The 24,153-nt window shown below is 38.7% G+C and overlaps 1 protein-coding gene across 1 annotated transcript; it reads left to right on the forward strand.

Moving 5' to 3' along the window:
• The first annotated feature begins 2,964 nt into the window (after positions 1–2,964).
• On the forward strand, positions 2,965–16,019 carry LOC145770445 (peroxisomal carnitine O-octanoyltransferase-like). The gene is made up of 12 exons (XM_082582094.1): positions 2,965–3,097; positions 7,660–7,761; positions 8,038–8,171; positions 8,468–8,586; positions 10,304–10,455; positions 10,547–10,770; positions 11,628–11,841; positions 12,334–12,494; positions 12,757–12,854; positions 13,459–13,663; positions 14,111–14,215; positions 14,660–16,019. Exons 1-12 carry the CDS (start codon positions 2,983–2,985, stop codon positions 14,855–14,857), a joined length of 1,827 nt encoding a protein of 608 aa, XP_082438220.1. The 5' UTR covers positions 2,965–2,982; the 3' UTR covers positions 14,858–16,019.
• Positions 16,020–24,153: the final 8,134 nt, after the last annotated feature.

Raw genomic sequence — 24,153 nt, forward strand, 5'->3', positions numbered from 1 at the left:
TAAGTTAGCGCTAGATCAATATAATGCATACTTTAAACTTGCAACCAATTAATTCGGATAGATGCAGTATCGTGCTTTCCAACGATGGTAAAATTTCTCAAATCCGCGCAGAAATGAGAAAGCTACAGCACATTTGGTGGAGGCAGTATTCACTGATCACATCAAACTGTGGGCGGCGTATAATGAACTCGAAATTGATCGCTTTGTGTTTGCATTGTTTTGGTAAAAAGCTTCGTCGAGCGGTTACGTTTGAACAACGATTGCTCGTTTTGTAGATAACATATAAACGTGAAAGTTGTTAGGTTAATAAAGCAAGACATACCCTTTTAATTTGTGTTGGTTTAGTAGTTTTATTTTAAAAATTGAATTGCTAAGAATTGGTACAAAATAGTAAAGTTTAAGTTATAGCGCTACATAAATATAATGCCTACTTTAGACTGGCAACTAATCCATTCGAGTAGATGAGGCATCATGCTTTCCAACGATAGGAAAACTGTTAAAATCCGAGCAGAAATGAGAAAGCTACAGCATATTTGGTGGAGGCACTATTCACCGATCAAAGCAAACGGGTGGCGGCTTATGATGAACAATGATCGAATCGCCTTGGCAATTAAATCATTCGGGTAGATGAAGCATCGCGCTTTCCAACTATCTAAGCAGAAATGAGAAAGCTGGAGACAGTATTCACTACAAATATTTAAAAATCAATAGCCATTCCGCTTTTACTGCTATTCCGCGTTTTTGCACCCTTCCTAAAAGTAGTTGCGTTTTTTTGCATGACGTCACACATTTTTGTGACGTCACTAACCAAGGCGGCCGATGCTAAACCAGCACCGAGATTTGCGCATGTGTGATGGCAGTGTATTGCAAGTTCAGAGTGACCAATTTGCGCTCTTCAATCAATCTTTTGAATTTGACAGCAGCACTGTACCAGCAATCGTGTAGCTTTTGCCACTGGCAAGGTTGCAGGCAGTGGCGAGACACTGCTTTTTGGAGAGTTCTTTTTACCAAAAAACTGGCCCAAATCAATGACAAGTTTGAAGGAGGTTGTTTTTTGCCCAAAAACTAGAAGCTTATCAACATCAGTGACCTTATATAGGCTACAGGCCACTTATTTCATTTTCTTGGACATCCTGAGCAGGATATGCAAAAGTCTTTCATTTTTTTTCATCGGGATGTTATTGCATCTTTGAGTGCATTTTAACCCTGGCAGTAAATGTTGCCGGTTTTGAAGTAAAAATAGCAACTTTTTTGGTTAAGAACTTTTGATGTTTACTGGTAAATATGACTGCTACAATCAATCATCAATCAATCATTTTATTTTTCGTCATTAACGCGTTCGGGACAAAAGAGATACTAACTACAAAAATCGATTTAAACCTACCAGCACGTTAACAAACGGGAAAAGGTGGCAAAACCTTGAAAGTTTTAAAACATGCCTGAATGAAAAATTATGTAGTAGGCTATATATCAGTAGTTGGCACGGCCACAAAACCCAAAAAAAACAAATAGCAAAAAATAAAGGCAGTGGCTATTTGACCGGCGCCGGTCTTTGAATCTGAAACACTATTTGACCGGTCATGACGTCACTCTATAGGCACTTCTTTCTTTTTCTCTTTCAAAGCAAAAGACGAGAAGAGTGCGTATATAACTTGTAAATTCGACGATTATCTTCAACTGATTGGATGACGCGTGGGTTACGTCTCTGGTTGCTGATGCGTCGTTCGCGTCGAATGATGTGTGACCGTGTTTGCCGAACGTCGAATGCGTCGTTCGGCAAACACGGTCACATCGCAAAAATGTAATGCGTCGTTCGGAAAACACGGTCACATCCTCTTACTCATAGTTGAAAAGACATAAAAAATTTGGCTGTAGGCTTCCGAAAATAAAAATTGACTACAAAAATGCAGCAGCCTAACGATTGAGTCACTTCGGGTCAAAATTTAGTTAAAAATTAAAAAAAAAAACGCTTCCACGAAGTATCGAACTCATTCCCTCTGGAACACCAACCAGAGACTTGACCCACGCGCCATCCAATCAGTTGAAGATAATCGTCAAATTTACAAGTTATATACGCACTCTTCTCGTCTTTTGCTTTGAAAGAGAAAAAGAAAGAAGTGCCTATAGAGTGACGTCATGAACGGTCAAATAGTGTTTCAGATTCAAAGACCGGCGCCGGTCAAATAGCCACTGCCAAAAATAAAACAAAAACAGAAAGAAGCACACATGTAGTAATGAATGACAGCCTAATGAAAAGTGTTGTGAATTGAATTTGCCAATTTTCCATTGAACAGTTATAATCGTGTATGCAATGTGTGACAAAACATGTATTTTCCATTTTCGGTTCATTTTAGTCTTATGTCTCAAAAATAATTTGTATTTTTAGGTAAAATTGCTTTATTTAGAGTGTTTTAAATATCTGGTGAAATTGTATGCAATCTGGTGAAATTTTAGTTACTTTTTGGTGCCAAGCAGCTTCCAGCATCTGGCAACGCTGCAGTCAGATGGTGGCATTGGTGGGGACATTTCTCCCCAATTTGAAGACCTGAAATTTTAGCACCCGCTGCTAGCGTTGTTTTCCTAGCTTACACTGATTCAACTACGAGCAGCCCTCAAGTATCTTAGTATTTATTCAATGTTTGCTAGGCTTGTTTTCTCAACATGCGACAGGATTTTTAAACAATGTAAGCAGCAATCAGTATGTGTTGTGAGCTAGAGAATACAATTAAAAATGACAATAAAATCAAATGTCAAACAAAACCGAATGCATTTATTTGCTATTGCTGTGTTTTTATCTGTATTCCTGTGCCTAGCTTAATCTTACAATTCTGGTAAATGATTTTGCTTTTTCATGCACCATTTTCCACACATCACTGGCCTAGTTTTGCTTAACCAAACTTCAAATTGTGGTCCCTAGGTTTCTTTAGTTTAGTGTAGCGGTGGCATATAACAAGATCTACTACAGTGTTACTTTTGAAGAAAATGGTTACCAGAAAAAAAAGGATAAAAACGTTTTCATTGGAAGAGTCACTTCCGAATTTACTTGTTCCTCCTCTTGAGGAAACAATACAAAAGTATTTGTACTCAGTACAAGCAGGTAAATTATCTTATTTAAACTAGGCTAACTAATTTGTTATATGTGCTGCTCTATAACTATGGGTATCCTACTTTGTAGTAGCTTTTAAGTGACCTAGGTCAAGCAAAACTTTTCATTCAAATGATTCAATTTAGCAGTATCTAGCCTCTACTAGGGTCCATGTGCAAATTTATGACCATCGACGTATTTGCATCCATTTTACAAGTATTTTGCATTAGAAATTAACAGTTTGTTTATCAATTCAATTTTATTTTTCATTGCTGGTGCGAACATGTAGAGAACAGCAAAGTAAACACAAATTTGTCACCAACAAAAGGGAAAGATGGCAAAACCAAAAGGTTTAAAATATGCAAAAACATTGTTTGGATGTCACTGTTTTTAATTTGCACAGCCACCAAAACTAGAAAACAGACAAAAAAGTTTATGTGAAATATAGTACAAAAATAAGGCTACAATTACAATCAACACTTGCCAGTGCAACAAGGGCGATTTTAAACATGAGCTGAAGTTAAACTAAACAAGTCCAATATTTTGTTATTACAACTTACAAGTGTAAGTTTTATTTGGTAATTGGTTTTCAAAGTATGCTTTTAGAAAAACTCCTTTTTTATAATAAAATATGGCATCATGACTTTCAAGTGGCATAAAAATAAATGTGGCAACAAGAAGTTCTTTTATCAGGGTCTACGTGTTGTTACTGTTATCGCATCATATACTACAGTAGCCTACATGTTTTTTACAGATCATTTTATTAGGTGGATAGCGTAGAATTATTCTGCTACAGTTACTGTGGTGTTCGGACACATTTTGGAATTAAAAAAGCAATCACAAAATGCTCTATTGTAATTTTAATACACACAACAATGCCACCGAATCATTACACGCTTAAGAGTATGATAATATCTTTTTATCAAAAAAATGTAACTGTTTAAGTTAACAAATACAATTTTCAGAGGTCCTTCAATATTCACAAATTTGCACATGGACTATATAATACAGTAGGTATATACTCCTGTAAGCTTTTAAGCTTACTTCGTAATACTTGAAACACTTCCTGCTGCATTGATTGTTTCTTTGGGGAGGAGCTAGTTGATAAAAGCTGATACTGTGGTCGCTGTGCAAACCAAAAATTGATATGCTACTATTAAGTATGGCTTCTATAAGTTATGTATGGGAATACAAAATAATTCAGATAATATGCGGTGAAGTGATCGGTGATCTGACAGAGAAAGCGGTAATCTAACAATGAAATTTTCTACGGTTCGAGAAAAAGTTTTCTCTGCCTATAAATTGTTGAATGGTAGTTTAATTAATTAATACAAAATAAGTTATATATTGACACATAAAAATCGGAATGGCCCGTTTCGGCGAGTCCGATTCGGCGAGTCCGATTCGACTAGTCCGATTCGGCGAGTTCCCTATTCGGCGAGAGCCCTTTTCGGCGAGTGCCCTATTCGGCGAGTTTTTGACATTTTTAAAAGGAAATTATCGGGTCCGTTTTTACATCGTTTTAACATCGCTAAACGTTGAAATCGTGCAGAAAGGAATAAAAATAAAATGTTTGAACTATTAATTAAATTAAAATTCGTCATGTCAGTTCAGTTGTTTTTATTTCTGACCATCATATGAAAAACAATACACGTCAACATAGCAAAGGTAGAAGCGACAATTCACGTCAACATAGCAAAGGTGTAGAAAAAGGTAGAAGCGACAAAACGCGAACGTTAAAACGTGCTTGTGACCGAAGTAAGTTATTGAGTTGAAAGAAATTTGGCAAGGTTGCATCACCTTCAAAAAAATTTAAGATATGAAGGAAAAATAAAACAAAGAAAATGTTACAAAAAAAATAATGTTTATGTCTATAAGTTAGTACTTTTGAATAGTTAAAATCATAGGCGCCTAACTATTTTTTTGGCCGTGGGGGCGAAAGCGTGTTTCATCAGCAGCAACGTAAATTCAGCGAAATGTCACGCAGATGGATGACGTAATTATGTCGTCACACTAGGATTGCTTTTATTGCCACACTCGGAGTTATGGCTACGTTCGACCTACCATTAATTATTATAAACAAAGCTCGACCAAAACACATGCTATGCGTCTGCGTTGGCTAGCGGTTGATGGACTGCGACTCTTTAAGCTAAGCGCAACATACAGTTTAGCAACGAACTAGATTTATTAGCATGAAACAAGAGACGAAAAGGTTTACTAAAAGAAACTGTAAATGGAATGAAAATACTAACTTGATCATATGCTTGAAAATATACCTGTTGAAAGCAAAATCATTCATGTTTACATCAATTCAACAGCACGTCACCTTTAATAAATTTAAAAGTTGCTGACATCCGTAAATAGCCCTTGAAAAATAGTTACAGAGAGACGTTTGATTAAGTTTTCGACTTGACATTGCTCCCTTTTCACTACAATATCGCAACTTATCGCTGACCAGCTTTCAAGTTTCAATTCGCTGTAATACGCCCGTTTTCGTGTTGCAGATGAAACAATAAAAGATGCGCATATTCCCCGCCTTTGATCGGGTTTCTATGGCAACGGACGTGTGTGCGCCATGCAGTTTGCGCGAGTCTGTTGTTGTATTGATTATGCCGCTTGTGCGACTGTGGGCAGTGCGGTTTGTACCAGCCCTTGTTACGTTGGTTAGTGGTAACCTCGGGCCGAGACTTCAAGTTCATTTTCACAGCAACCGATTCACTGCCGCGACAATTCTCTGCAGAGGTTTCGACTTTCGAAAGCGACAGGAGGCTGTTTGCAAGCGCATTAAGTTAAACGCACGCTGCGTCAACGTAGCAAATTATGTTGTTTTTGGGTGCATTCAACATCTGATGACATTGAATCGACGCAAAATGGTAGATTTTGCTATGTCACAAGCAGCAAAATCAGTCATTTTTACATTGATTCAACGTCTGCAGACGTTAAATCAACGTAAAAATGACAGATTTTTTTGTCTGGGATGGGATTGTAGCATCGCTACTCCTTCTAGTGATTATTTACTGCGAAGCTGTTGCGGTTTGTATTTAAAAATGTTTTCCTGCTGCCGATCGCTAGTTCATCTATTGTTTTATGTATCAATGCCGCATAAAAAGTTGCTCCCACGCGGAAATATGCGTGGGGGCCTGGCCCCCACGGCTTAGGCGCCTATGGTTAAAATGATTAGTTTGGATCAACAAATGTGTGACCTACACTCCTACAGCTTAGATTGAAAGGAAATTATCGGGTAGGCTACCGTAGCCTAGTTATACCGACCAGCAAAAATTTGTTCCAAGAACCCAGTTAGCCTAACAGTTTATTTTTACATTGTAGTAACAGAATGAAAAGGCTAACCAAATGTGTGGCCTATCGTTTTAACGTCGCTAAACGTTGAAATCGTGTAGAAAAGGGTGCTTTTGCTGACTAGGATACGTTGAAACTGAGAAACATTCACAGAAGCCCTACGATACGTTGCATTTTTAAGATAATGTATTCAGACGTTGAATCAATGTACAAATGAAATGTTATGCTAAATGGGTTCTTGGAACAAATCGTAGGGCTTCTGTGAATGTTTCTCAGTTTCAAACGTATCCTAGTCAGCAAAAGCTCCCTTTTCTACACGATTTCAACGTTTAGCGACGTTAACACGATAGGCCACACTGCCCACACATTTGTTTAGCCTTTTCATTCTGTTACTACAATGTAAAAATGAACTGTGTTCTTGGAACAATTTTTTGCTGGTCGGGATAACTAGGCTACGGTACCCGATAATTTCCTTTCAATCCAAGCTGTAGGCCACACATTTGTTGGTCCAAACTAATCATTTTAACTATTCAAAAGTACTAACTTATAGACATAAACATGATCTATTTTATTTTTTTTGTAACATTTTCTTTGTTTTATTTTTCCTTCATATCTTAAATTTTTCTGAAAGTGTTGCGACCGTGCCAAATTTCTTTCAACTCAATAACTTACTTCGGTCACAAGCACGTTTTAACGTTCGCGTTTTGTCGCTTCTACCTTTTTCTACACCTTTGCTATGTTGACGTATTGTTTTTGATATCATGATCAGAAAGAAAAACAACTGAACTGACATGACGAATTCAAGCACGTTTTAACGTTCGCGTTTTGTCGCTTCTACCTTTGCTATGTTGACGTGTATTGTTTTTCATATGATGGTCAGAAATAAAACCAACCGAACTGACATGACGCATTTTAATTTAATAGTTCAAACATTTTATTTTTATTCCTTTCTGCACGATTTCAACGTTTAGCGACGTTAAAACGATGTAAAAACGGCAATTATAATTAGGCTACGGTACCCGATAATTTCCTTTCAAAAATTTCAAAACTTCGCCGAATAGGCCACTCGCCGAAAAGGGCTCTCGCCGAATAGGGAACTCGCCGAATCGGACTAGTCGAATCGGACTCGCCGAATCGGACTCGCCGAATAGTAGCAGACCCCATAAAAATGATGCTGATGAATCAAAACAATGTTATATTAACAAAAAGGCATGTTTTTGAAAGGGATTTATTTTCTTGTACTGGTACTGTATGCTATGTATCATTTTTTGTTTCAGTTGCAACTTATGATGAACATCGTTACTCAAAAAAAGTTTGTAAAGAGTTTATGGAAAAACAAGGGCCGTTTTTGCAGGCACAACTAAAGAAAAGAGAAAGTGGTAACGCTTGGATCCATTAAAGTATTTAACTACTCCTATAGTCTGGCTGGTATTCAACTTAATTGTATTATATATAATTTAGTATGGAGTAATTATTTGTTGTGTTTGTCATGAATAAGCAATAAGCCTCCAGTATAGTAGGCAACTATTGCAATTAAGGTTTGCTTAGTTGTCAGTTTTATATATGACTTCAGTCAAGTGTTGAAGTTATACTTGTATGTGAAATGTGAACATTAGATCACCTGCTTCTGATGCAACTTGCTTCTGCATATTTAGTTCATAAGAATTGGGTAGAAGAGATTTGGTTGGACAATGGCTATCTTGAGCTTCGAGTACCCTTGCCAATGATAAATTTTGCTGGGTCATGCACTTTTCATGAGAGATTCTGGCCACTTCAACATGGTACACAGGTAGAATGATGGCAGTGAAACTATATTAAGCTGCTGAATATGTCATCAATATTTGAAATTAGAAAATTCATGTGCTTTTTTTATAAAGAAATAAATTATAAATTGCATCAAAACATTGTCAACCAACATTTTTTAAGCTAAACTTCACTACATTGTACTTGCAAATGGAAGATTCTTTACTAGCAAGAGTAAAATAGGACATTTCGTAGGCTTGCAATTTGTTGTTTTTATGTTGTCAACTGCCAACAGGTTCATGTTTGCAATATTTTTTACATTAACATGTTTTTTTGACTTAGATTGAAAGAGCTGCATTTGACCTACACGCTTCTACTGTATTTTGGAAGATGTTGGTAAATGAACAAGTTGAGCCGCATCGCAACAGTAAGGGGAATCCCTTTTCAATGCATCAACTCAGGTATAACTGGATAAACACTCTTGTTGCATTAGTGCAACTGCATTTTATATTTACACATGCTAGCATACATTTCCTTGTTTTTGACTAACCATCATGATCTAGCCCAGCGTTTCTTAACCGGGGGTGCTAGCACCCCTTGGGGGTGCTGGAATAGACTGTAGGGGGTGCTAAATGCGTGCAGTATAATATCAAAAAATGCCATTTTACTTTTATGCATTTTTTCGTCTTTTTGCCAGTATCAGCAGTTGTCATATCAATGATTGCTGTTTCGAAGTAGCCTACATGATTTGCTGTTGTTGTAGTCATCTCCCAGTCAAGTACTCAAATTGATCCTGAGTGGATTGTGCGAACTTAGGCTACCTGGTGGGTGCTTTGTTGTAGTAGTTGCTCACCTCTCGCTTCCAGAAACCACTATGGCAAAATACTTTACCATAAATCACTCATATCCAGAGTGGATACAGCAGCCCTTCTTGGCAGACATGAGTGATAATAATAGACTAAAGGAGGAGCTGATTGACATGCAGGTGAATCAGAGTTGTCGGACAAAATTTCGTCCTTCCGCTTGCTGATTTCTTGTGTGATCAGTTGACAGCATATCCTGCATTGGCACGAGCAGCATTGGAATTGATCGTGCCATTTCCGACTAACTACCTGTGTGAAAAGGCGTTCTCCACCATGCTCCAAATCAAAACAATTGGCCGGAGCCGCCTTCAACATGGGTTGCTCCACGGTATGAGAGTGGCTTTGACCACCACGAAGCCTCGGATAGAGAAATTGGTCACACATAAGCAACAACATAAATCACATTGATACATGTGTATAGTTACCCAGCTGGGTAACTTATACTTATGTATGCTTAAGTTTGTCCATGTTCTTTCACTATTCTTGGGTTTTCCTATTTCTTTTATCACCAATGACGACAGTAGTTTTGAAAAATAAACAAAATGATCAATTTGTACTTCGCTTTCCTTTCAATACTGCAGGCAAAAGTTTAATGGCGGCGCCGAAATTTTGACATGCTTTTTGATCGCTTGCGGTATTTTTTGTCGCTTAACAAACTGTGCGGTTGTTTTAAGAGAGTTGATTCACTTACATATGGTTAAATTTAATTTCTGTTGGTGAATGAAAGCCAAATACCAAATCCTGAATTTACTTCATTAAAACAACTGCATGGTTTGTTAAACAACAAGAGACTTCATTACAAAATATATCGCCAGCGATCTGAAGGCATGTCAAAATTTCGGCTTCTACTAAACTTTTGGTCGGCACTATAGCAGTCGTATGTCAACGATAGTTAGGGGGTGCTAGACTGTTCAGGCCTGTTTACAGGGGTGCTAGAGTCAGAAAAGGTTAAGAAACGCTGATCTAGCCTATTTACTACAAAGAAGTAAGAACTAGTAAAATTTACAGTGTTTTACTACTATGTTGTAATTTAAGTGAACCACAGCTGAAAATGATATGGATGCAACTTTAAAAACCTAAAATTAAAAAGCATTACAAAAATACAAAGTTTTTTTCATTCTTTTGGTTTTACATTATATTTACTGTACCGGTATACTAAACTCTGTCATTTACTTAGTTTGATATTTTTGTATTTTCGTTTTTCGAGTGAAGTTTTAGTGACTTTTTTAAATTTATGTATTCTCAGCTATGTCACAGATGCAGCGATTGGCTGTTTCTTTCCCTTATCATTTAAAGATATTTATGATTTCTTCAGGACAGCTTTCAACACATGCCGCATTCCACATCGTGGAAAAGATGAACTGATAAGTTGTTTCAAAACTGCTTCTGAGGGAAGTGTACCTTCACATGGGATTGTAATATGCAAAGGACATTTGTTCAAGATTGAATTACTTGATTCTCAAACAGGTGATTTGTTATCGGACCAGGACCTGATATTACATAAAGTCGAAGCACTGGCGTATGTGGAATGTGACTGAAAATGCTTTTTAAACTTCAGGCAAACCTTACACTCCGCCTCAATTCGAAAAGTCTCTGCATTCAATTGTGAACAAATGTGACGCCACAGAGGGTCAGAAAGTAGCTGCATTCACTGCGTTGGATCGAGATACCTGGGCCGACTTGAGAGATCATTTGATCAGCAGAAGTGAAAAGAACCGCCAGTGTCTTCATGATATCGAGACGTCGGTTTTCGCTCTGTCTCTTGATGACGTCATATCTAAGGTCAGTGATTTTGCACATTGTTATAAAATGTTTGTATTTGTTTGCGATGTTGTAACAAATGCGTTCTACTTCTTTGTGGATCGTTGGGTTACCGATCTACCACACACTAGTTTTCCGTACAGTATAATACAGTTGATCTACCGTGCATAAATTTTAGTTAACTTAATTACCGTGTCCTGATATGTCTTTTCTTGGTTGAATGGGTTTATTAGTCATCAAGCCCTTCAAGTGCTAACTGAACAAGTTGATGCAAAGAAATTCATTTTCACACGAGTCAGTTTAATCATATACACTATACAGTATAGCTAAACCAAGCTAGAACATTACTTCGATGTCACCTTCACAGAACAACCATCCACCGATTTACTAGACCTTGATTACAAATAGAACTGACCAAGTTGATCTTGTTAATATTTAATTGTATTTGTACACAGTCAAACATATTCTTAAGTAAATTAATGAAATCCCTTTGAAAGCACAGCGTTGCCTTGTTGTCTCTATATAAAAGTGGTAAACCCAGATTCGTCGTCGGCTCCAGCTCGTGTCCGAGCATCGGTTTTGTCTTCAAGTCGGATTTGGTTTTGCATGCCCAGTCTATGGTGGAATCCAAGATTACATGAGAAAAAAATTCAACCGAATGCGCCTAATGATGATGGCCACCAAGACGATGGCATGATAACATCCGGGCATGGACTGAACTCAATTATGGCGACAATCATAAGCAAAGGGATGTAAGTTCACCACAGATTTTTGCTGCAAGGAAAGATTCGGCCACCCTTACTAGTGGAAACAAAACTAAGTGTAGCTGATGATGTACGTAGCCGCATGTTTTCCTTCAGTGTATTCTCATTAATTAGGACTTTGGTGATTTACTGCACAATGCTTTGACTGGAGACCCAGCACAGCGGTGGAGAGACAAGTCGTACTCTGCAGTGTGGAACTCCAATGGGGGGTACGCGGGAAGTGGGGAGCACAGCGCTGTGGATGGAATGGTGATTGTTATGTTTAATGAGTTTGTTCTTCAATATGTAAATCGCTGTGGTGGAAAATGGAATGGATCATGTGATACAAGTAAGGATACGTTGATGACATTTCTATAATTTATCAGTTTTATTTAATCTCATTCTTAAGTCTACTATTTTTATAATTACAGAATCAACCAATTGAATCAATCAATCACTGGTTTATTTTTTTTCTCAAATTATCACGACAAATACACTGGTACATTACATAGAAGTGAGAGAGGAAGGAAGCGAAAGACCTTATGAGGTCACCAAGTCAGCTTCCACCCCGGCGGCAGTATTTTACAAAAAAATACTACCAATGAAAATTATACTGAAAACACTTAGAGAAAATAATGAAACGTTGAATAAGGTAAATGGTAGCATGGCATGGATGCTATACGTAGATGCACACATGGTACATTTAAAGCTTTTGCCCCATTATAGTTGCTGTTTCATGCTTCTTTCTTGCGAGTGGATGTTACTCTTTGCAGTTTATAAAATAGTGTGAGCTGTTGCGACTTGAGCATTCTAAAGTTGTAATATGTTTCGATTCTCGCAGGCAAATCTTGTCTGGTTGACGAGCTGACATTCGATTTGGACGAGCGGCTTTGTGAAGGTATTGAGAGGGGAAGAGAAAGTGGGAATAAGTTCAACTCCTCTGCTCATGTGATCTGCCCTTCGTACGAGGGTGTAGGGAAAGTGGAACTTCAGAAGAACAGTGTAAGCATGGTTGGGATAATTGTGCCTGTGAAAAGCTTTGACGTTCAATCAGGATCGCGACAAAAAATTTGTGTTCAATTCAATCTGTCAATCTTAGTTCAATTTTCTGGCCAGAAACACTGGAAGACGATAGAAATTAATTACCGAGCAAATTGTGTTGTACGTTCTCGTAAAATACTTTAGTGACATTGATTTCAGATTTCTCCAGCATATTCAAGACTCTATATATTCAATATCAGAATTTAACTTGATGCTTCAATAGGTATATCCGGAAGCTTTCGTTCAGATCTGCTTGCAGCTAACTTACATGAAGCTTTTCAACAAACCTGCAAGTACATATGCAACTGCAACAACGCGACAGTACGTTTGCTAATATTGCATTGGGCTTTTGTCGTATTGAGGCTTATGCTTTGTTGTGGAAAACTTATGCAAACGGGAAGATAAGAAAGGAAATCTTCGTGTTCACCTTCAAGCATATCTTGATCCGTGTATGACGTATGGCTATATTTTTAAAGTATGATCTACTTTTGAGCACGTACCGATCTTTAGTGTGATGTGGTGTCTCGCTGCAGTGTACTCACATGACTTGGTACGGTAACTGACTCGCTGCAGTGTACCCACACATTCGATATGCTGACTGACTCGGTGCATATTTAATCATTGGATAGGGCTCCTATTCATGCTGTAATATAAGAGATGTAGTCTGGTGCAGTGGAGTAGACCGAAACTGAATCATTTAAAAGTCAGCTGCATAGCAGCTATGGTGAAATTCGTGGTACGAAACTTCAAAAGGACCATGGTTCGAAACCGTCCAAAAGCCTGCTGTTGTGTCTTTGGCATGCCATAATGGCATTGCTGAAGGTGAACACGAAGATGAACTTGATCTTTGACTTTATCTAGATCTTCAACCATCTGGACCGGACCAAAAATCATTAAAATGAAATATTTCACCTTCTCCTTTCAGATTCTACCACGGTCGCACGGAAACCTGCAGAACCTGCATACCGGAGGTAGTTGACTTCTGTAGAGCGTTCATCTCCCAGAAACCCCATCAAGAACTGATCCTCCTACTCCAGGATGGCTATGATAAGTTGTATCGTCTCATGAGGGATTGCCAGGATAACAAAGGATGTGATAGACATCTCTACGGCCTCTCCCTGGCTGCTATTGTAAGTTCATGTTAGGTTTGTTTGGAACGTGTATTGATCGTTGTGAATGAAAGAACGTGATGTTTTGTAGAAAGTTTTACAATTTATTGAGAAAACAAGACTTGTTTCCAGAAATAGTAGTAATAACAATAAATATTGAAAAGGTTTGGGTGTTCATCAGGATAGTTCTCGTTTCTGATTGCAACTATAACAATAGCATTTGCAAAATTTCATAAAAATATTTTCTTTTTGTCATAGCACATGACTGGGGAACTGTGTTGCTAAAGCTAGTGCAATTCGCTATTACCACAGCGAACTCGCAACATCAGGCTAAAACAGGCCGTTAAAATCGACATGGTGAAGTAAGCAACGATCATGCTGCTAAAAGTGAAACTTAATCTATTTTATAAAAACATGTTTTTCAATTTTTAAACTTTAAAAAAGTAAACGCTCTCCTACAATAAACAGGAGGAAGGCATCCCTCTTCCAAAGATCTTCACCGATCCCATGTACACTAAGACCGGTGGGAATGGAAACTTCATTCTTTCAACAAGCTTTGTGGGATTTTTTAATGTAAGTTGGAAAATATTTTTCAACACAGTCCTCTAAGTTCTAAACTGTTTATTTTTGAAAAGATTATATTCTCAAATGTTTCTGAAACTTGAGCTAGTTGTTGTGGACGAATAATGCTTCTATTTTTACGTTCCTTGTTGTCAAGTCATCCTTCTCTGTGTCTTCTCACTGTGCTTTGTTTTATTTTCTCTTTTTTTTTCGTCACTACCATATTTCAAACTTGCTTTTCTAAATCTTTCTCGTACATTTCGTTCAAGATGACCGGGAGCAACCAATTATATAAACCTTCTTTTGAGCTTGTGTGGACGGGGATGTATCCTTTTTCTACCCCAGCTTCACGATGGCCCTAAAGTATATGACGTTGTATCAGTACTTGTAATACATTGTATCAACGTCAAATGCATGCAAATAACAACGGACTAAAAACCTTTACTGCTCTTCCAGTCCAGCGGAGCTGTGTGTCCGATGGTGAAAGATGGGATCGGGATGTTTTCACGCATAAATGATCACCGCATTGTCATCACACTAACCCAGTGGATGAATTCCAAAGAGGTTGACGTAGAGAGGTTCCGCGTCATGTTTGGAAAAGTCGTTCCACAAGTTTTTCAACTGTTTCAGTTGTTAAGAAAAGCTAAAATTTAGTTTTGTGTCTTCATTGTTCCAACTGAATTAGTTGAATCAATATATTTTATTGCAAATCCATCTGCTTGTGACGTAATTGTGTGAGATGTATTTTTTTATTTATTGATTTCAAATTTGATTTTTTATAGGCAGCAGAGGAGGGTATCCGCTACTTTAAAAGTAACGCGCTATCGTTATATATAATACGCCAAAAGAGCGGCGCTACCGCTATTCGAGCTACCAGTCGATGAAAATTAACACCCTACCGCTACTCAGACCAAACGTAGCGCGCGCTACTTTTGTTTCAAACTGACTCTGGAAAACTCTATTCAAGAACCTTGTAAAGTCAAAATGACCTTCAAAAAGAATGATATCACCTTTCAATAGTACATTCGTTTGCACTAACATTTCAATGTCGTCATGGAAAACAAGTATAAGGTGAAACTTTATTCTTATTTAATGGTTCCATCAAAATTTTCTGAAAATGATCATTATTTCCACTTTAAATTGAAAAGTAGTAGGTGGCGGAAATACGACTAAAGCAAATGTAGCGCTTCTTCGTAACCGTTACATTGGGAAAAAATAACGTTGCTACTTCAGCGCTATCGCTACCACAAAAGTAGCGCGCTACTGCCCACCTCTGATAGGCAATTAGGCTATAATCATTCTCCTAATCAAGTAATATTATGAAGATTATACACATTATATCAATTACTATGATATATCATTTGGGCTTGGGCTAATACCGTTTCCCTTTGCATTGTTGTTGATTGTGGGTTTATAATAACGTCCTTTCATGTAGCGCGGTATCCGTCAGATACGCGTTTCACTCAGCGCTTTGCATGAAGATATGACCCATACACAGCACAATGACGCATGTAGCGGGTAGCCTATTAAACGATGGTATGATATGTACGATAATATTGATATGGCAAACCACCAAGTGCAATATGATTAGTGATTAGAAATGCTGCTAGTTTTATTCTGTAATTTTATTCTGCTATTTGCCAAAGCTGTAATTATTTGCACTTTATTTTCTGTGTTCGCAAAACCACATTAATTATTGTCATAAAAATGTGTATGTTTTAACGTTTATCGATTATTTCTAGGTCTAAAATTATTGTTTATTTCTTCATTTAAAATGCCCATGCTCCTGTGAAAATAAATCTCAAATTCGTTTAAATTAGCCGATAGGGGGTACAATGGCAATGCTTAGTTACGAAAATTTAATATCATCTTATTGAGTCTCGACGATAGCGAAAACGTGCGATCGTAAGTTAATAGTCGCAATAGTTTCTATAACCTCAGCAAACCCTGCTGCTCATGAGGGTTGATCATTTCTAGGTTGAAGGCCGTTAAGAGGATCTGAGCTTCGTACCAATGAGATCCTCTGGCTCCAAATTGAGACACTTGTAGCCCGCCCTATCTAACGATTACGAGGTGGTTTATTCAAGTTGCGTGGCCCTTGGAATGGTTACTGGCCCCTAAATTCAACCCGGGCCCTGAGCCAAAAATACCTCCTGGACCTCCCTGTCAATGCTACTGCCTAGGTGCCTTTGCTTGAGACAGAATTGAGACCTTTTCAGAATTAAATAGTCATATCTCAGTAGCCAGGGTATAACATCTCCAAACTACATTGGCGATATCTGCAACAAAAGCTGTTCGAAGAATTCACGCAGCCGTTGATAAATTGACGCTTGCAATTCAAAAAACGTCCAACCGATAACTGGTTCAGGTTATTTATTGTTAGTTTTGAGGCTTTCCATCATAAAGTAGGCTAATGTGCTCACGCAAGGTTCATGCCGCTACAAGATAAGTTCTTTAGCCTATCCACTCCGTCCCCAGACAGTAAAATCAGTCATTTTATATTAATCTGCATACTTGTAGAGGCTCTTGACACAGGGCCGGTTACCGAGATTGACAAAGTGAAGTTTCCAATTGTTGAAGTGTTGCTGCCGGGAAATTATTACATCCACTAGGTGCCGCTGAATAGAGAGCAGTCCTTAACGTGCGTTGCTCAAGCGCACACCCCGAGAGTCGAACCAGCGCCGCTTGATCTTGAAGTTTTGTTGTTCATGAAGTCACGCGCGGACCATTGCTCCTTTAAAACGCAGAAAAGTAACTTTATTCACGGTGTGTTTGCAAGGTCGGGTTAAGGTAGACCTGCACACATTGCATTTACTTGAATTCTCCCACTAATGTTACTTGCTGGACCCGCCCTTGGGGTAAAAGGAGAAAGAAGTTTAAATTTAGGTTCAACATAGACTGCTTGAGAAAGCTAATTGTTTGAAATAAAATGTTTCAGATGATCACGTCATTTTATTTGTTACGATAGCGCCATATAGCCTAAGCCTACCCTAGGCTATGAAAGAGTGGATAAAACTTCCACAACAACACAATGAATGACAGGAGGTTAGATTCTGGCACAATCAGGATGGTAGATATTTAAGTGGTAAGACAGTCCATGGACTTCTAAATAGTAGAATCTGGACTGGAAACGCAGTGACCAACAGTGGGCCAACAGCCAAGTAGGCTAACTAACCCTGTTGGCCAACTGTTTGGCCTACTGTTGGTCACTGCGTTTTCAGTCCAGATTCTACTATTTAGAAGTCCATGGACAGTCACTACACTATGACGTACAGTAGGCCTAGGGCCTATTTGAAGAGGTTCGCCACGAAATATTTTTACGCTCATGATTTGCAGTCAGTTTCAATAAATAATCGTTAAATTTCTTTTTTTAATTCAAATAGGCCTACTTTTTCATTTTTTTAAGACCAGTTCCATAAATATCAACACTTGTTAGGTCTTGGACAATTTCTGGCCTCTCAATTTTAAATTTCTTTGATGAAAAAGCAATTGTCTTGAAGTTTCCAATGGACATTTTCAGAGATGTCATAGCCTATATAAGTAGGATAAGTATCAGAGGAAGGGCCGTAGCAACAAAGAACGTGGCCCCCTCCGAACATAAGTCCGAGGGGCCCTTACAACGCAAAAACTGGAATGGTGGTATTTATTTTACACAACATGCAGGGTTCATATTATGTATACACAGTAGAGGGCAAAGTTTCGCTAACCGCTAACTGGCGAAGCTAACGCTTTGGTTAGCGGATGAGCACGTTTGCTAATATTTAGAAATTTTAGCGGACTCGTTAGCAAAAGTAAATTTATTGGAAATCCGCTGATTTCTTTGTTGAAAGCTAACTTTTACGTTAGCTGCGCCCTCCACTTTGTATACATAGGTCTACAGTGACAGTGTGTAGCTTACATGTATTCCATAATTAACTTACACAAAGCGCTTCTTTCGAGCCTTGTTCTGCACAAACTGCTTAATCAATGCGTCATAGTCCAGGGATCTGGCAATCTTGTTTTCGATGGTAATAGTTTGTTTATCTTTATCCTGCAGCAATGGCCGAGTGGTTAGCGCGTTGGGCTCGCAGTCGAGAGCCTGCATGTTCGACTCCAGCCACCCGCACTTGCTGTTGTTTCTCTGGGCAAGAAACTTTACGATAATTGCCTCTACCCAGTGATCGATTTCGAGTAATGGGTAGTACCAAATTTAAGTCATAAGTAGAGTAGACAACCGGAAACAGACATTGCCGTCGGCTGCAGCGTGGGTCAGGTGTACGTGGGAAGGCGTACACCGATGCATAGCGCTCAAGTCCGCTTTCCCGCAATGCAGGATAAAGATAAACAAACAAACAAACAATTGCAAGAGCAGAAAGCCTGTCATCTGTCATGGTTGAGCGTAGTCTATTCTTGATCAGTTTCATTCTACTGAAGGTCCTTTCAGCACTGGCGACAGTAACTTGTGTGGTCAGAAGAATTCTGATGCAAAGATTCGGATATATCTCCTGAAGGCTGTTCTTGTACATTAAAAAATTGCTTGCCATGACAAGTCCTCTCTCTTTCTCGATGACATAAATAAAACGATTCAGCTCCATTATTAGTTTGTTGGCATCAATGTCTCCCATTTTTCTATTAAAATTTTTGCAGTGATTGTCCAGTTCCATTGTCCGCCCTGTTAGCTCAGTGGTTACGCACCCAGCTTAAGACAACGCGGCGCAAGTTCGACTCTCGTGTTGTGCACTTGAGCAATGCATTTCAGGACTGTTCTCCATTCAGCGACACCTAGTGAATGGAATAATTCCCTGGCAACAACACTTCAACAATCGAAAACTTTACTTTGCCAATCTCGGTAACCGACCCTGCGTCAAAAGCCTCTAGGCTACACATAGGCCTACGCGTAACTACCAGGAATGACCTATCGAGGTTTGGTCAGTCCGAGGATAAAGATTTAAAACCAACCAAACCAGCCATTTTTTCTGATAGCCTACACTTCTTCACGCTGCTAGCGTTGTACAGAAATCCTAACAACTTGTACCAAGGCCTATGAGAGGGGGGTACGGAGGGTACGGCGTACCCTTGAGGGCTCAGGACTGTTATTGTCGGGGGGCCCGAAATTGTGATTTTATAGTTTACGCGCAAAATTGTTTGGTTAAAACCATCCTAATCGACTAAATTCAAACATAAAAGTTGTTATTCTTTAGTCCTGGGGAGCCGTAATGTAGAAAAAGGACCCGGAAAGGTAATTGAGTGCATTGCGAGCAAATTAGTGGCCCAATGTGGTGATTTAATGCTTTACCTGCAAAAATGTTTTGTTAATAGCACCCTAAATTAAATCATAAAAGTTGGTTATTCTTTTGTCCGGGGGGGGGAGGCATAGGTTAGCAAAAGCATATGGTTGAGAAAAACCTGGGCTTTTTTTAAGCACACAAAAAAAAAGAAAAAACTACTAAATCCAACGTTTTCGACACCACATAGCCTAGTGCCTCATCAGGAATAATTATAGGCTACATTTAAGAGAAATGAACTTGAAAATTTTACATTAAAGCTGTAGAAGCGACACCTTTCAACAGCGCCATCAACAACTGACACACGAATTCAATGCAGGATACACAAATTGGCGAGGAACAGATCACATGATATGCACAACACAATACACTAAACAATAGTTTTATTGCAGCCCGATCTGATTATTGCGCACAGATATCCAATTCTGCAGTAAAATTTTGTATGGTATGTAATATGCCTAAGTAAACATCACGCGTTTTGCCAAAGACAAAGGGGGTCCGAAGTGAGAGGGGGGCCCGAAATGACTCTTTGTACCCCTAGTAAAAATTTCTCTCAGAGGCCCTGACTTGTACCACTCCACGAGTTGGTCAAACCGCAAAAAACAGGAGATATGGCATGATCAGTGAGAACAAGAAAAAATTGCGATTTGAATTTTTTCTTCAGCAGAAAGACGACTCGAATCATTAGCACATTCGTAACCAAACATTCTCTTCCTACAACGCACCGTTTTTTTTTTTTTTTGGAAACACCTGCTCAATACCACTAAGCTCTACTATTTCGCGTGCATTTGTGACCACGTAGTTATATCCTGTATTTTGATAGTCTTCCAAAAACTTCGGCGGAGGGGCCCTCATTCCTTGCGGGGGACCCCTCCGATCGGAGGGCGGTTGCTACGCCTCTGATCAGAGGTGTAGGTTACGGATCCAAGATTTTTAAGAACAGGATTCGATCCTATTCTTGCTTTTTGTGATCCGGCAATTTCTAGATGTTTCAGATCCGGATTAATTTTATGTATAAAATTTTATTATGAAAGTATTTCATCACACGCATAGGCGTAGCCAGGGGGGGCGAAAGGGGCCATGGCCCCCCCCCAAATTTTCCAAGTTTGGATTTCGAAGTTGAGCCCTTTGTTGAAAATGTAATAAAATTTGCAGAAATTTATTATGTTTTCCAAGACATCTGGCTATTAACACCCCCAGGACTTGTTTTAGACACACAAAAAGGCACCAATAGATTTTGCAAATCGTAAATCGCGCAAACTTTACGCGATTTACGTTTCTTTTAACTAATTTGTGGAAGCAATTCCAGAATGGCTTATTCTCTTGGTTTTTGTGTAGTTTTTGAGTTTTTGTGTAGCTGAGTTTTCGGTGTTCTCTAATTTTAGCCGCAGTTTTTGCCCGTTCGTGTGTAAGAGCTACCTTTAATAAGTTAATAGCTGTTTATCTGCTAATAAATTTCATACAAATATTACCCTAAAAGTGTTTCCAGAAAGCGCTATAATCCATTATTTGAGTGCAATTTTTCAAAAATTTTCCGGAGGAGCATGCCCCCGAACCCCCCTAGAATACGCGTGCCTTCGGCACGCTCTAACCCCACCACTTTCATTGCTTCCCTTGCTCAACCCACCAGGATATGCCACTGCACATCAAGTGGCGATGGCTTAAATCAAACACTTTGCCGTCCTCTTCAATTCATCAAATATTTGGCCCCCCCAAATTTTTTTTCTGGCTACGCCACTGATCACACGGCAATTCACACTTTTGTCTAAGAGTACCGTAGCCTAGTTTGCAAAACGCATTCATTAAATTCAGTAGTCTACCCTATAGCCTACTCTTTTGTAGGTTTGATTGATTGATCGAATCTATATTCTCGGACTGGGAAAGCTTCTTGCAGAGCTTAATCCTGGCAGTTTCGCATACTTGTAGAGGCTTTGAATCACTGACGCAGGCTGGTCACCGAGATTGACAGAGTGCAGTTTCCGATTGTTGAAGTCTTGTTGCCGGGGTACTATTCCATCCATTAGATGCCGCTGTGGTGTGGCTTATAGGCCTATGTTGCTTAGCCTCAGGGGTGCATTCCTAAAATTTTATTTGGAGGGCTCTAACACTTACCTGTGTTGTTATAGACAAAGTATGTATAAGTAATCGGTGTAGGTTAGCCAACAATGTTTACCTTTTCTAAAAGGAAACACTGTTCAGTTTGTTTTTACTTCTGAACATCATCTCGAAAAACAACTCATGCTAAAACATAGCTTGAGGTACAGAAAAAGGTACAGAAAAGAAGCAACAACACGTGAAAACGTGGTTGAATCCGATATAAAATTATAAGTTTAAAATTTGACTTGGTTGCTACACTGCAATCTCCTTTGCTTTTTTTTACGACGTAGGCCTACACTTGAAACTCGATTTGCATGAGCTAATTCCAATCTCTTAACTCAATTGTAAACTTATTTGTATGAGCCAATCCTAAGCACACTTGCAAAAACATTGACTGCAATAGGAAAGTAAGGAAATGCAATTCTTGAAATGAGCGCTTGTGGTTGCAGTTGCAGATTTGCTATATAAAAAACAATAAGCTGCCAATGTGACAGTTACACTAAAATCTCATTTAGTTATTAACAAACAGTTTAAAAAACTCCAATTACAGCAAAAGCATATTCCAAGTTGGTGCAAACGAGATTACACAAAACAAATAGCCTGTCTGCCAGGTCTTTGGTTTTATGGGCTAAGTTATAAGCACCACGACAGTCCTTGATTTTAGCCAGCAAACAGTTTTTGCAGAGATCTGAGTTCATTCAATGTGGGCAGCTTAGAATGCTTAACTTGAATATCCACAGCCGACCGATGAGTCTGCAACCACTTCTGAGTTGCCGCAATGCCATTCCATAAATGAGGAGGTGGTCCATTGATGCTGATGAACAACAATGCTGAAACAAGTGATATGGTCAGCCGTGATCGTAGCGGTGTGATGACCAAGTTCATTTGTGAAAATCCACGTTCGGCTTCAGCAGAACTTATAGCAATCATGTTTAGTACCTACTACGTTCTTGAGCAACTTTATCGTATCTGGTATATGACAAAGATTGTCAACATACAATCGAAAAACGTGGTTGAATCCGATATAAAATTATAAGTTTAAAATTTGACTTGGTTGCTACACTGCAATCTCCTTTGCTTTTTTTTACGACGTAGGCCTACACTTGAAACTCGATTTGCATGAGCTAATTCCAATCTCTTAACTCAATTGTAAACTTATTTGTATGAGCCAATCCTAAGCACACTTGCAAAAACATTGACTGCAATAGGAAAGTAAGGAAATGCAATTCTTGAAATGAGCGCTTGTGGTTGCAGATTTGCTATATAAAAAACAATAAGCTGCCAATGTGACAGTTACACTAAAATCTCATTTAGTTATTAACAAACAGTTTAAAAAACTCCAATTACAGCAAAAGCATATTCCAAGTTGGTGCAAACGAGATTACACAAAACAAATAGCCTGTCTGCCAGGTCTTTGGTTTTATGGGCTAAGTTATAAGCACCACGACAGTCCTTGATTTTAGCCAGCAAACAGTTTTTGCAGAGATCTGAGTTCATTCAATGTGGGCAGCTTAGAATGCTTAACTTGAATATCCACAGCCGACCGATGAGTCTGCAACCACTTCTGAGTTGCCGCAATGCCATTCCATAAATGAGGAGGTGGTCCATTGATGCTGATGAACAACAATGCTGAAACAAGTGATATGGTCAGCCGTGATCGTAGCGGTGTGATGACCAAGTTCATTTGTGAAAATCCACGTTCGGCTTCAGCAGAACTTATAGCAATCATGTTTAGTACCTACTACGTTCTTGAGCAACTTTATCGTATCTGGTATATGACAAAGATTGTCAACATACAATCGAAAAACGTGGTTGAATCCGATATAAAATTATAAGTTTAAAATTTGACTTGGTTGCTACACTGCAATCTCCTTTGCTTTTTTTTACGACGTAGGCCTACACTTGAAACTCGATTTGCATGAGCTAATTCCAATCTCTTAACTCAATTGTAAACTTATTTGTATGAGCCAATCCTAAGCACACTTGCAAAAACATTGACTGCAATAGGAAAGTAAGGAAATGCAATTCTTGAAATGAGCGCTTGTGGTTGCAGATTTGCTATATAAAAAACAATAAGCTGCCAATGTGACAGTTACACTAAAATCTCATTTAGTTATTAACAAACAGTTTAAAAAACTCCAATTACAGCAAAAGCATATTCCAAGTTGGTGCAAACGAGATTACACAAAACAAATAGCCTGTCTGCCAGGTCTTTGGTTTTATGGGCTAAGTTATAAGCACCACGACAGTCCTTGATTTTAGCCAGCAAACAGTTTTTGCAGAGATCTGAGTTCATTCAATGTGGGCAGCTTAGAATGCTTAACTTGAATATCCACAGCCGACCGATGAGTCTGCAACCACTTCTGAGTTGCCGCAATGCCATTCCATAAATGAGGAGGTGGTCCATTGATGCTGATGAACAACAATGCTGAAACAAGTGATATGGTCAGCCGTGATCGTAGCGGTGTGATGACCAAGTTCATTTGTGAAAATCCACGTTCGGCTTCAGCAGAACTTATAGCAATCATGTTTAGTACCTACTACGTTCTTGAGCAACTTTATCGTATCTGGTATATGACAAAGATTGTC

Source organism: Aplidium turbinatum, chromosome 5 (genome assembly GCF_918807975.1).
Source record: "Aplidium turbinatum chromosome 5, kaAplTurb1.1, whole genome shotgun sequence".
NCBI lineage: Eukaryota > Metazoa > Chordata > Ascidiacea > Aplousobranchia > Polyclinidae > Aplidium > Aplidium turbinatum.

Excerpts from the sequence above, each read along its gene's own strand:
- LOC145770445 (XM_082582094.1), top strand. The coding sequence starts at position 2,983 with ATGGTTACCAGAAAAAAAAGGATAAAAACGTTTTCATTGGAAGAGTCA. Across the intron at positions 3,098-7,659 it reads TTTGTACTCAGTACAAGCAG|TTGCAACTTATGATGAACAT; the intron begins GTAAATTATCTT and ends TTTTTGTTTCAG. Across the intron at positions 11,842-12,333 it reads GAATGGATCATGTGATACAA|GCAAATCTTGTCTGGTTGAC; the intron begins GTAAGGATACGT and ends CGATTCTCGCAG.